The sequence below is a fragment of the Mauremys reevesii genome, linkage group 16, assembly GCF_016161935.1.
Source record: "Mauremys reevesii isolate NIE-2019 linkage group 16, ASM1616193v1, whole genome shotgun sequence".
NCBI lineage: Eukaryota > Metazoa > Chordata > Testudines > Geoemydidae > Mauremys > Mauremys reevesii.
In genome coordinates, this window is record NC_052638.1 from 4,061,073 (window position 1) to 4,075,457 (window position 14,385).

At 49.2% G+C, this 14,385-nt stretch overlaps 1 protein-coding gene across 1 annotated transcript in view; it reads left to right on the forward strand.

Moving 5' to 3' along the window:
- Nucleotides 1–775: 775 nt before the first annotated feature.
- HYDIN (HYDIN axonemal central pair apparatus protein) overlaps nt 776–14,385 on the forward strand; it is a 399,212-nt gene continuing 385,602 nt past the window's right edge. Inside the window, exons 1-2 of the mRNA XM_039503100.1 lie at nt 776–851; nt 1,868–2,036. Coding sequence (XP_039359034.1) covers nt 846–851; nt 1,868–2,036 — 175 coding nt within the window. The 5' untranslated portion in view covers nt 776–845. The remainder of the gene's footprint in view (nt 852–1,867; nt 2,037–14,385) is intronic.

Below are 14,385 nucleotides of genomic sequence, written 5' to 3' on the forward strand. Positions count from 1 at the left end.
AGCTGAGCCATGTGGGCTGTGTGAGGGGATGAGTCATGCCTGAACTGGATCCTGCCTGAGCCACATGCAGGGATGGGTCATTCCTGTGTTAGGTTCCAGCCAATCCACAAGCCAGCAGCTGGTCTGGTGACTCTCTGTACAGGCATATAAACCTCGCAGGAGGCATATCAGTTCAGTCTGCTCAATGTCATGTTATGTCATGGCTTGGAACTCTTCTCTTCTGGATAGCAGTATCAGACTCCCTAGCCCCTAACCTGCTCCAGCCCTGCTCTTTTCCTAGTCCAGCCTTGTCCCTAGTCCTGCTCTTGCTCCAACCTGGCTCCCCACCTCTTGACCTCTGCCAATTGCCACCACTCTGACAACTAAATCTAACCAGCACTGCTCCAACCACTAGGCATAACCATACTCCCCTATCACCGTAGATTAATCAAGCTGCAGTGCAAAATATTGACTCTTCTTAACTTGTTCTATCCACTAGTTCTGGACATGAGCCACATGAGCACCATTGTATTGTCTGCTTTTCTTCTTTTTCCATCCAACTTGATTACAATCTTCTTCAGCTGAGCGTATGCTGCATTGTAGGCTTAGCACTTGTTAAAAACCATTCCATTACAAAGATGCACCTGTCTCTCTTTCACTCCCCTTCCTGGATCTGCTGGTGCTGCAGCTGGCATGGGCGGGAGCCTCTCTTTGCCCTTTGCTCCAGCAGGGGGTTTGCTGCAGAGAGGTTTCCTGCTGAATACTTCCCCCAGCAGGGAAGCTCTTTGCTGGAGACCCAGGGTGCAGAGAGGCTCTCAGCACCAGCAGCTGCAGTAGGAGTGTAAGATACAGACCGTATAGAGAAGATGCAGGTGATTTTTAAGCCTAGTTTAATAGTCCCTTAATTGAAAAAACACAAGCAGGCAGATGGATTAAGATTTTTTCACTCATGGCTCCCTCATGCACATGTGGTGAGCCACACAGAGCGTGATGGCTCAGTTCTGAAAGTACTGCTCTAAGCAAATGGTTTAGCCCTTTAGCTCGAGCAATCTAGGCTCATGTTGTTAGGGATTGGTCCCTGTGGGCTGGTTGGGGTTGGGGTTGGGGTTGGGGTAGGATGTGCAGAAGGATTTAATTTTTTTGATGAATTTCCAAGCTTCATGTAGTATCACACCGGTCAGTTTACATCTGTGCAGCAACCCTTCAGTAGATGGAACTGGAATTGCTAAACACTGTGCCAGAGGCCTGGTACTGCTAACAGTAAATGGAGATTCTGCTTTAGCTCGTGTTGGAAATTTTGTTTCTAGAGCACCCTTACTCAAAATGATAGGTTAGCCCTGTGAGCTTTCTTGATCCTGTCTGCACTGCATGCATATCTGCCTGGCAGTAATCAAGCTCCCAAAGTCCTGTTACAGCACATACTAATGATTGATTAGCCGGAGAGTAGTCTCGTGGGTTGTTCCAAAGGCCTGATCAGAAATCTGGAGATGTTGTGCTCAGGACGTTAAAACTGTGATTGCTGTGGGAGGAGGATTCATGGAGGGAAATGGCAGCCTCCACAGGGAATGAAAGGTGAGTTATTCACAGATAGGCATTTGTTTCATGTCTCCTGAGGAGAAAATGCTCAGTATGTTCTTGCCTATGTGGAAGGCACAGTGTGAGCTTCATGTCTCCTCTTGGATTTCCTTTAAACTGTTAGACTGGATCCTGACAGCATTTTACTTTTAAAATCCATCAGTTTGTCTAAAAACCCACAAATCTCTCTTCATGCAACACCTACAAAAGCTAACCTGAGGAACGGCAAAGAGCTTCCGTAGATGGTAAAACACGACTATTTGTTTAATTACCTAACAGATTCCAATAAGGGAATATCTTATGTTTTGGGCAGGATAGCTATTGGCTCCTGAATCTTACACAATGTTGGATCCTGGACTTGCAGAATCCCTTCAGGCCAGGAACAGCCCTGTTGTGTGGCCCCATGATTTTGTTTATTTTGTCAATGTCACGCCTGGATGTGGTGTTGCAATCTCTGAACACCCAGGACAAGCTGGGAGAAGGTGAGTCCTGGTGTGTGTGTGTCTTGGCTTGGGGTCTTATAGTCACCCTCCTCCAACTGCCATGTATCACCAGTAGGACCAAGCTAAAGCACTGGAAGCATCCATCACCATCTGATACGTGAAAGGAAATAAAATTCTCTTCGCTCAGGCACTGGGCTGGGTTTCAGCAGCTCTGGGTGTACGCCCCAGCTCTGGGTGTACGCCCCAGCTCTGGCACAGGCTCCCTTTCTGACCTGGGGCAAGTCACTGGTTCTCCCGTTAGAGAGGTGATAGCAGCCAGGGGCTGCCTCTTACTTGGTGTGTGCACAGTGCACTGTCATCCAAATAAGCATAGGGCTGGCCGGGACCCCAGGAGGTCACTTAGTCCAGCTCCCTGTGCAGAGTCTCTCTCCCCTACCTACAACCTCCATTCATGACAATGAAATACAATGGGGGGGGGGGGGGCTTAAGAAGCTGGTCTCTCCTGCCTCTCCCACAGGGCCCCAAGCACCCGCCTCCGCCTCCTCCCTTGGGCCACCGCCCTTGCAGGCGTCTCTACGGTTGCCATGGAGCCCAGGGCCTGCGGCTACAGCTCCCTGTGAAGGGCTGGCAGGCCCTGGTTGCTACGGGAACGAGGGTAACAGCCAGGGCTGGCAGCCAGAGAGGGGGAGGCTGTGGTGCTGCTGGGGCTGTTAAACGGGCTGCAGCAGCAGAGACTGAGCACGTAAGTGTCCAACCGCCTCACCTGGGGGAGCCGGGCCCCGCTCTGCAGGGTAGGCCGGGGGGGCTCAGCACAGAGATGGGGGGCAGAGCTCCGGGGACCCGGGCCCCGCTCTGCAGGGTAGGCCGGGGGGGCTCAGCACAGAGACGGGGGCAGAGCTCCGGGGAGCCGGGCCCCGCTCTGCAGGGGATGCCAGGGGGGCTCAGCCAAGAGATGGGGGGCAGAGCTCCGGGGAGCCGGGCCCCGCTCTACAGGGTAGGCCGGGGGGGCCTCAGCCCAGAGATGGGGGGCAGAGCTCCCGGGCCCCGCTCTGCAGGGTAGGCCGGGGGGGCTCAGCACAGAGACGGGGGGCAGAGCTCCGGGGAGCCGGGCCCCGCTCTGCAGGGGATGCCAGGGAGGGCTCAGCACAGAGACGGGGGGCAGAGCTCCGGGGAGCCGGGCCCCGCTCTGCAGGGGATGCCAGGGAGGGCTCAGCACAGAGACGGGGGGCAGAGCTCCGGGGAGCCGGGCCCCGCTCTGCAGGGGATGCCAGGGAGGGCTCAGCACAGAGACGGGGGGCAGAGCTCCGGGGAGCTGGGCCCCGCTCTGCAGGGGATGCCAGGGAGGGCTCAGCACAGAGACGGGGGGCAGAGCTCCGGGGAGCCGGGCCCCACTCTGCAGGGGATGCCAGGGAGGGCTCAGCACAGAGACGGGGGGCAGAGCTCCGGGGAGCTGGGCCCCACTCTGCAGGGGATGGCAGGGAGGGCTCAGCACACAGTTCCAGGAAGGGTCTGGATGTTGGTGGATATATCCCCTCCTCAAGTCGCGCAGGAGTCCCTAACCCTGCTCTTGGCATGAAGTGGATGGACAGGCTGCCCCGCTGCCCTTTGGTCATGGCATGGCGGGGGTTAATGGTCTGTCATGCTGGCTGGCCAAGGGAGGGGTTGTTGGTAACATGTTAGAAGACCCAAGGGTGCCTGATCATTATAGCTGTGTCTGGCTAGGACCCTCAGCATGGAAAGCTGCAAGGGAAAGCAGTGGCCTCTCCCCGGGATGGCTCAGCTCAGTCACAGAGATCCTAGGGTAGGAAGGGCATGAGGCAAGTACATTGGGGCTCACATGTATTCTTCCCTCCCCACCACCCCGGGCATTCTGCATGCATGTTGATAGGGTGTACTACTGTATTAACACTCCTGGGGTGTCCTTTCCCCTCCAGGGAACCCACTTTAAAGGGGGCGCTGAGAGTTGCTGCAGGAGGAGGGAGCCCAGGTAAGCTGCAAGCAGGGGCGGCTCCAGGCCCCACCATGCCAAGTGCATGCTTGGGGTGGCATGCCGCGGGGGGTGCTCTGCTGGTCGCCGGGAGGGCAGCAGGCGGCTCCGGTGGACCTCCCGCAGGTGTGCCTGCGGAGGGTCTGCTGGTCCCGCGGCTTCGGTAGAGTATCCGCAGGCGTGCCTGTGGGAGGTCCACTGGAGCCGCGGGACCAGCGGACCCTCCGCAGGCACGTCTGCAGGAGGTCCACCGGAGCCGCGGGACCGGCGACCAGCAGAGCGCCCCCCGCGGCGTGCCGCTGTGCTCGGGGCGGCGAAATTGCTAGAGCCGCCCCTGGCTGCAAGGGCCCCTGAAGTTGGATTAGGTGCACAGGGCCATCATGCAGTAGATCCCCAATATTCCAGTTAATCTCCAGGGGATTGTGGACTAGAACCAACACTGCCTCTGTAGGATCAGGTTGGGGGCAAACCCCATGCCCTGGAAGAAGAATATGGAGGAAACCCTACAAGGGAAACATCATAGGGCTCCCTCTCCTGGGGGGGCATGCTCTTACCCTAGTTCAGGGCATGGGGCTAGTCGTGAGGAGAAGGGATTCTGCTCCCAGCTCTGCCACTTATGTGCTGGGTGGCTTGGGGTGAGGTGCTTAGGCTAAAATATTCCAGAGTGACCTGTGGCTTTGGTGTTCAGGTTCAGAGGCCTCGGGCCTGTTTTCAGAAAGTCTGTGCACCTACAGCCCCTGTTGACTTTAGGAGGAGTGCTGGGTGCTGAGTGGATCCAGGCCTTAGGTGGCTCAAGTTGGGTGTCCAAAAGCAGAGGTCACTTTGGAACATTTTAGCCTTAAGTTTTCTGTGCCTCATTTCCCAATCTGTAACCCATAGGATTATAAAAAGATCAGACTTTTATATGGATAAGAAGAACATCCTCAGTTAATTAGAGAGGCTAATATATTTTAAGGGTTGTAAACTTTCATGCCTCAGGGCATAAACCAATTGCTAGGGGATCAGGAAGAAATTTTCCTTATGGGGAGGTTATTCAGTAACTGTCCACTACAGGTTTCTGTCACGAAGCAATTGGTACGGGCCACCATGAGAAACAGGACTCTGAATTGGGTGGCTCAGTGCTCTGATCCAGTGTGGTATTTCCATTGCTCAACCACTTCTTTTTCCTTATATTCATGAAGATGAAGTGAATCTGCATCTTACCTGTTGCTTTTCTGAGTACCTTATGAGGGTAATGTGACCCCTCCCAATGACACTGGTACAAATATTCCATTAGAGCTCCATATACTGGTTCAAAGCAGCTGGTGCAAGGCACTGTACCTATGTATTCTTGCCCTAATAAAAATACACCAGAGTCCTCTGCCTCTGTAGGCAAATCTCTTTTTGCCTATGCAGAATGGGTGTAGATCCACCTCTGTTGCTCAGTCCTCCACCTCTTAACGCCCTGTGGATGCCTCTCCATGCTGTATGGGGGCAGAGCAAAGGAGCAGTTGCCTTCCAATGGAAATCTGCTAGATTTCCAGGTGGAAATCCATCCAGAACTTAATACATCTTGGATAAGTATGATGTCCCACTGGGTTCTCTCTGGGCAAGGGATCCCAGGCAGTAGCAGCACTACTAAATGCATATGAGGATCTTCGCCTGGGAGTCTCTCTGTAGATTTCAATGGGCTTTGGATTAGGCCCTGATAGAATTCACCCTGCAGAGTTTTGCTGCTTCCTTGGCCCAATCTACTGACATTTGCGCCCAATCCTAAAGCACCTTCTTACCTGTTTAGTTCCCTCCTCTCCTTCCCAAAGAGGTTAGCCTCATGAGAGGTTGGAAACATTCAAAACCTAACAAACATATTCCAAGGTTCAGCTGGTTTTATTCATGCCAGAAATAAATGGCTTTAAATAAAGGAGGACTTGAGGCATGTTAGAAAAACTGAAGAGCAGAGATCTGTAAAAGGGAAAGGATTATTGTAAATACTTAGAAATCGGCTTAGATATTAACTGCACTACAGCCAAAATGCTTCTGAAATAAATGTAGTCCAACTTTACTAATTCTGGGTCACTGAGAACGAAAATGATGCTTAAAATTGTTGATTGGCTCTAGTTTTCAAGATATGCTATTGGGTCAGTATATATGACCCTTGACTTGGGAATAGCGGAGGATAAGTGAGTTATAAAGGGAAGGGATCTCAATTTAAACCAGAAATGACTACATCTTTGACTGGATCTATGAATAAATCTATGACTGGGTTTGGACAGTACTTGCTTTTCAGGCAAAACAATGAATGATGCAATCTGAAGCTGGTATTGCGTCATACATGATATGAATTGCATCATGTTACTCCTAGAAGTCATGGATGATGCAATCATAATGAAGCTTACATCACTCTGCTGAACAAATTGCCCTATATCAGCTCTAGAAATCATACAGTGTCGAGCTCTTATTTGTCAGTGTTTGATTTTGCAAAGGGACACATTTCTGTTTAGCCAAAGTCAGCAGAGATGCCTCGTACTTGTGTGAACAGTGCAGATAACTTCTGCTATGTTTGTGGTAAAGTGACTTTTGCATCACAAAAGCGCAGTATAACCACTATGGTTAAGAAAGCCTATCACCTTTATTTTGGCTGCAAAATTGGAAATCAAGACAAGAGGTGGGCCCCACACATATGCTGCAACACTTGTGCAACAAATCTTCGCCAGTGGTTGAACAGGAAAAGGAAATCTATGCCTTTTGCAGTGCCAATGATTTGGAGAGAGCCAACAGATCATACCAGCAATTGTTACTTCTGCATGGTGCCTCCAGTTGGGAAAGGTGTGTCAAAGAGGAAAAAGTGGACTGTGCATTATCCAAACATTCCATCAGCTATACACCCAGTACCCCACGGAGAAGGACTGCCGGTTCCTGATGCACCAGAATCATTCTCACTTGAGTCAGACGAGGAAGAGGAAGAGGATGAAACTTCTGGTCCTGAACCATCAATGTCACAGGACCCACATTTTCTCCCATCCTCCTCCTCTGAACCACACCTCATAACACAAGATGAACTGAATGACCTTGTCAGGGATTTGGAACTACCCAAGAGTAAGGCAGAGCTGTTGGGCTCCAGACTACAGCAGTGGAATCTCCTGGCAGGTGATGTTAGGGTTTCCATGTTCCGTGACCGTCAAAAGGATCTTGTCCCATTCTTCTTCATGGAAGGTGATCTTGTAGCCTGCAACAACATCGATGGTGTGATGGCAGCCCTCAACATTGTTCACGATCCAGATGAGTGGAGACTGTTCATTGATTCATCGAAGACGAGTCTTAAAGCTGTTTTACTGCATAATGGCAATGTTTTGTCATCAATTCCAGTTGGTCATGCAGTCCATATGAAGGAAACCTATGACAACATGAAACAACTTTTGAGGTGCATAAACTATGACCAACATCAGTGGCAGCTTTGTGGCTATTTGAAGGTTGTTGCTCTCTTGCTTGGTCTGCAGACCGGATACACAAAGTACTGCTGTTTTCTCTGCGAATGGGATAGTCGTGCAAGAGATTCCCACTACATCAAGAAAGATTGGCCACTCCGACAGTCATTGGAGCCTGGGAGGAAAAGTGTTCAGCATCCATCACTTGTTGAATCAAGGAAGATTTTGTTACCACCCTTACACATCAAGCTGGGTCTGATGAAGATCTTTGTCAAGTCCATTGACAAAACACAAGCAGCTTTCAAGTACCTCCGTGGAAAATTTCCAAGGTTAAGTGAAGCTAAGATAAAGGAAGGTGTCTTTGTTAGTCCTCAGATTCGTGAACTTCTTCGAGATGATGCATTTGACCATGCACTGCATTGCAAGGAAAAGATGGCATGGAAAGCCTTTCAGTTAGTGGCAATAAATTTTCTCAGAAACAACAAGGCAGACAACTACAGGTTGTTGGTGGAAAACCTCCTACAAAAGCCTTGGTTGCAACATGTCACTAAAGATACATTTTTTGCACTCTCATCTAGATTTTTTTCCACCGAACTGCGGAGCAGTGAGCGACGAGCACGGCGAGCGATTTCACCAGGACATTGCAACAATGGAGAAACGTTATCAGGGCAAATGGAGCCCATCAATGCTTGCAGACTATTGCTGGACAGTGACAAGAGATGCTCCATTTAATGAATACAAGAGACAAGCCAAGAAGCGCCGAGTAGACACTGAATAGGACTAAACTATGTACATAATAGTTTTTTGCCTTTTCTTCATAATAAATTTTATTTATATAACCCTTTTGCTGATTTTTAATGTGTTACATAAACAGGACAGGTGAAATATTGTCATGTAAAGCAACCATAAACACATGAAAAGACCTAGGTTTACAATTTATGATTAAAACTCTACTATCTACACAATATACATAGACATAAAATGTAAAAACTTAAATATCTTAGAAACAGTAGCCAATCAGTTGTTTTAATTGTCATATTTGAATTCAGCACATCAAAATACATAATAAATAGCCCATTTTATCTCTGAAGCAGACGACTTCTCAAAAATTGTAGACCAGTGTTATAGGTGTTCCATGAAGTCATGAAATTTCAGCTTTGTAGTGGAACTTGGGTGGGAAATGCTGTTGGCATTGTATTTCTGATACTTTCTTATCCATGTCACTGTCAGATGAGAATGGAAGTTTAATAAAAAGGAATAATAGGACGATGTAATCTGAGAGCCCTAATTAGTAATCTCAGCTATGGCAGAGTTTGTTTCTGTAGTAAATTGCAGGTTGACAGTAATAAATTGTAAAATATTGGAGGGATTACAGGTGGCGAGTCATGCATCCCAGATTGCAGGGTTTGATTTAAACAACAGTCGGCCATATAACTGTTAGTGAAGGGGGAAAAGAGAAGAGTCATGGAATTTCTGTGGCTGCTTTGTTAATATTTGTAGCTGCTTTTACAATGCCTCTTGTATGATAATTATAACTAAGCAGGTGATTTCTAGGAAGGAACTGTGATATTGCTATTTAAACCTGAACACGAGGTTGTCTAGCTGAATGAAATTGTTTGATAGCATCTCGGTTAAAATTTTTAACAAATCTGCTAATGCACTCTCCAGCAAAATAAAACAGCAAAGGCATATTAACCAATCACTCCAGAGGAATGGTTTATTCCAGGGTAAGTGGGAGGAAAGCATGCAAATTTATTGTGTGTTTATGGGCAAGATCACACCCATGACCTGTTTTGTACTGAGAGAAAGAGCTGGATATTCTACACTATGGGCCAAAGTCCATGCTGATTTACACCCATTAATTTCAATGCAATGTAAATTAATTAGAACTTGGGCCCTTACCTTTACTGGCTGGATTCAGAACTGCTTATCTGTGTATGTCAGAGGCCAATACTCCTTTAGCTGAAGTGGCAGGAGCCTCTTCTTTTAGAACCAGAGGATCCGAGTTCTGTCTTTACTGGTACAGGAAATTCTGAATGACCATGGGGTGTGGCACAGGAGCAGCCACAAAGGCCTAGGGCCCAGATCATCAAAGGTATTTAGGTGCCTAATTCCCACTGAATTCAGATCCCCAAAATCCTCAGAAGTAAATACCGAAATACCTTTGAGGATCCAGACCTGAGAGACAAAGTAACTTGCTTAAAATCAGGAGGCCTGTTACAGAACAGGGAATTTAATCCAGGTCTCTGGTGTCCCAGGCCAGTGCTGTAACTACTCAACTATTCCTTTACTAACTGGGGCTGGGCGTTTTCTACCTCTCAACTGTCCTTCATTTAAAATCTACCTTTACCCTCTGTACCAGACTGGCAGTTTCAAGAACCCCGCAGGCTCCTTTGTAAAGTCAGCCTAAATTTAGGAGCCTTGTCTGTAGATGCAGCATAGCGTTTGCTGACCCATGTTAACAGGTGGCTCAGATTAGCTTCAGCCAGGCTGTAAGAAGGGTTAGAGCTCCTCCCTTTCTGGGATAGAGGGTATTAGGATAAGGAAGCTTAAGGAACAGCAAAACTTGGGAGGAATGTAGGCTGCAGTATGTATTACTGGTATCAGCTAAAGAGCAACAACAAAGTCAGGCCCATGAATGGGGTATATTTAGACCTTGAGTGTGTATATGCTGTTAAGAACTGAGGAGAACGATACCTTTCTTGGAGCTGCTGGGATTAGGGTGACCAGATAGCAAGTGTGAAAAATTGGGACAGAGGGTGGGGGGTAATAGGAGCCTATATAAGAAAAAGACCCCAAAATCAAGACTGTCCCTATACAATCGGGACATCTGGTCGCCCTAGCTGGGCTCCAGTTCTATTGAGTTAATAAGAGCAGAAATGCTGAGTCATTGAATTTAGGCTAATGAATGGATGCTTAACTTGCATCATTATTGCTTTGTCCATCTTGTTTTGAGTCTGTGTCCCACATATAGAGCTGTCAAAATCTACCCAGTGTCTGCAGAAAGAAGTGGAGAAAGAGTGAGAGCTTTTCTCCCTTCTGCCTGTTTTCTTCCTGACTCTGCTGGACTGCTCTTCTCAGGGGCGGCTCTACAAAGTAGGCTGCCCCAAGCAGCGCGGAGCGCTGCGCCGCCCTTCCCCAGTCCCGCGGCGGGTCCCCTCTTCCCGCGGCTCCGGCATCCTGGGGAGGGCGTCATTTGGCTCCGGTGGAGCTCCCGCCGGCATGCCTGCGGCAGGTCCACCGGAGCCCGGGACGAGCGGACCTGCCGCAGTCATGCCTGCGGGAGCTCAACCGGAGCTGCGGGAAGACGGGACCCGCCGCAGGCATGACTGCGGCAGGTCCGCTCGTCCCGGGCTCCGGTGGACCTGCCGCAGGCATGCCGGCGGGAGCTCCACCGGAGCCAAATGACGCCCTCCCCAGGATGCCGCCCCAAGCGGGCGCTTGGCCCGCTGGTGCCTAGAGCCGCCCCTGGCTCTTCTCATACAGTCACTGACTAGCTGCTCTCCCCGCTCTGATGGAATAGAGAGGTAAAGTCTAACCCAGCACTAATCAGAGGAGTGCTAAGCAGTGTGGAGCTCCTCTTAGATGGGTAATGGGCCGCGCTCTCTGGCCATGCCGTTGAGACACAGCTAAGTGAGGGAAGGGGAACTGTAGCTTGGAAACATATGGTGCTCTTGCCCCTGGGGCAGGCTTCCTCCCCTTTCCCATTCTGCTGTTCTCCCCTGTTGGAGCTTGCTTTGAGTTTATGGCCTCTCGGGTGTCTTCACACAAAGAGCAACCACCTTTGAATGCACATCTCTGTGGCCCTGCACTCACAGCAAAGAGAAATGGACCTACTGTATGCCATTGTTTCAACTCTCTCTCTGCAGAAGCAGATCCAACAGAATGGGAGCTCGGCTGCAGCAGGCAGGAGCTCCAGATGAGCTACTTTTAGAATGAGTCAGAGTGCCCATTCACCTTTGGCAGCCCAGTCATATCTCCACACAGCCCTGCTGGAATTTCGGGCATCTAGCAGGATTCCCAGTAGTTTCTCCTCTTGGCCACCAGAGGCTAGCGCCTACACTGGCAATGGAATTGTAGGTAGCCAAGCTGCTGCTTCCTGTGCTCCGCTCTTGCTGCTCCCCTTGCTAGTTCCCTGTCAGCGCGGAGCAGCTGTGTCTGAGGTGGGGGACAGCATGCAGAGAAGGGGCTGAGATGGGATAGATGCAGAATGAACAAGGCTGCTCTAGGATCTCCCAATCAACCCTGGTTCAATCCACCAACCTTCTCTTCCTTCCTTCTTAGGGGCCCACATGCCCACCACCTGCTGAGTTTGCCCCAGGTTTCATTCAGCTTTTCGGCCCCTCAGCCTGCCCCTTTGTCACTCAGTTGCCCCTGGTTCCTACACCTGCCTCTGAGGAGTAGTCTCCTGCCTCTCCCTACCTGTTCCATGGAGCTGTTCAAAACATGGCAGCTCTGCATCCGTGGAAGGGAAGATACTTTCACTGACTGTTTATCTCCACAGGCTGACAAAGGCTCAGAACCTTTAAGGTGTTGGGTACCCACAATTCCCATGGATTTGTGGGAGATGTGGTGCTCAGCACACCGTAATCAGTTCATTGCAGCAATTAGGGACACAGAGCGTTATTGACTGCTTATATGCATGAGCCTGCCATTGCCCATGCTGCTGTGTGGCTGGGTGCCATGCGAGAGACATATTTTGGAATGGATCCCTACAGTCTGGCCAGTTTCTTGCTGAATCAACTGGCTGGGTCTATAGCCAATTTTTATTTTTAAGTCTTGAGCCCTTCTTGGTTAGATTGTAAACCTCTGAATAATGAATGTTAGTTTTCAAACCAGGTTTCCTCACTAACAGATTAAATGAGTTGGTTCCCAGTTGCTGTTTGTTTATAACTTATGCTGTGCTGCAAATTCCTTGGCATCCAAGAGGAGTTTGTGAAGTTGGGTGCCCTTGTCTGTTTTTTGTGAGCCTGCTATTAATGGAAGCAAACTCACCAACTGGGCATGGACCATATAGAAACAAGAGGACAACCCCAAGGAACGGTCAGAGCATACTATGCTGTAGGAAAAAGATTATGACCCTGCTCTGCGTTTTGCCTTGATATTATCAACGTCCTTGCTGGTTGCATAAAACAGAATTTGGATCCTAGTTTGTGAGTCAATGTGGAAACGTCTTTTCTTAAACAAAGAAATAACTAGCTTGTTCGCAGTGATGAAATTAACTTATCTGATATTCTTGGAACGTTAACAAATGCCGTTATAAGGTGTTATTTGAAATGCTGCTGCAATCATTCATAGCAGAGTGATGCATTCATTAGAATAGATGGGCTACTGTGATTTACAAGGAAATAATTCTGTCAAGGGATCTTGGTGACATAAAGCATAGCAGCAGAGGCCAAGGCACCGGCTCACCCAAGGAAGAATTAATTCCACATAACTCTGTGTGTCCTGTTTGTTCAATGATAGATGGATCTAACAGGGACATTACATTTAAAAAAAACCCTAAGACATTAATTAGTGCAACAACTCACTTAAAGACTGTAACAGCTACTATGAAAGTTAAAGACCCAACACTTGCCCTAGCCTCAAATTCTTTTTCTTAGCATATGCGCAGCGTGCCTCAGGGGGCATGTGACCAGGACTCAAAACAGAATTTGGTCCACTGGTTGGATCATTAGCTCCCTGGCTAGGGCCGGGCACTGACGGGGAGTGCGATGTGAACACTGACCCATGCCCCCCATCCTCGAATTAAAAAACTCCCAAAGCATATAGCTACTTGAAAACAAGTCAGTGTTCTTACATGAAGATGGTAAATATAAGAAAATCCCTGTTCCTTGGCTGGGTGACCCACCACAGTAAAAGTAAAGCCAGGTGGGTGGGCTTGTTTGCAGTTGTCGTGTGTATATCTTTGCCATTTGCTCTGTTCTTGGGTTCCATCAGGGGTCCTGAAACATACAAGCCGCTCACAAGAAGAGAGTAGGTGGGCAGAGTGGAGGGATTGTGTAATGGGAACACTTGTCTTTTACAGGAGTCTCGGCAAACCAAAAGCAAGGGAGTAGGTCAAACATGCAGATTTACACCCCGTGCAGTTCAGCTGTCTATTTTAGGTGCTTGTCTGGCCCCCAGCTGTGCAGTATCTGAGCACCTCTCATAACACCCCTATGAAGCTGGCTATGAGTCAGCAGTGTGCCCTTGTTGCCAAGAAGGCTAACAGCATATTGGGCTGCATTAGTAGGAGCATTGCCAGCAGATCAAGGGAAGTGATTATTCCCCTCCATTCGGCACAGAGAGAGCCTGGTCCAGAAAAGTACGTCTGAGGGTCATTCAGAGAGGTTGTAGTAGATATCAGGGGAGGTGACCAGAAACAGTCCTTAAGGACATCAATAGACAAGGAACAAGGGAAGCTGGAGATGTCTTTTTTCAAAGTTAATCTGCTGTTATGGGTATCTCTGGAGCCCTGCGTTGCAGTGGATCTGCGACCATAATGCTGCATCCTGGCTGAGTCAGCAGCAGCAGGACTGAAACTGACCTGTGGGTCTTAAAGCATCAGCCTCTACTGACTGAACTAAAAGACTCAGCTGTTAGCTAAGACTGTAGCAGGCTCATCAACCTCTATATGTAGCCTAGCCACCACTAGACAGAGATGGAGCAGCACACGAGGTGCGTGTCAGTTACACACAAGGAGAAGTTCCCTGCAGAGGGAAGAGAAGGTGCCCTGCAGCAGTTGGGGCTGTCAGTGCCTCTTTTAAAATTCCACCTGCTGTGTTCCATGTTCTGAGGCAGGCCTCTGATGGTCATTGGAGGGTAACGGCTTTCAGTCACAACTGACCAGAGGTGGAGTAGAGCCAGCCATACAGGTGAAAGGCACCTAGCTCCCTGGGCCATCTAGCAGGCAGTAGTTCAGAAATCTGAGTTCACTCAGGCAGCAGTGCCTCCCAAAAAGTAAATCCAGCCTTTACGAAGTGGCAGGAGGAGGAGGTTGAGTTGCTCTTCCCAA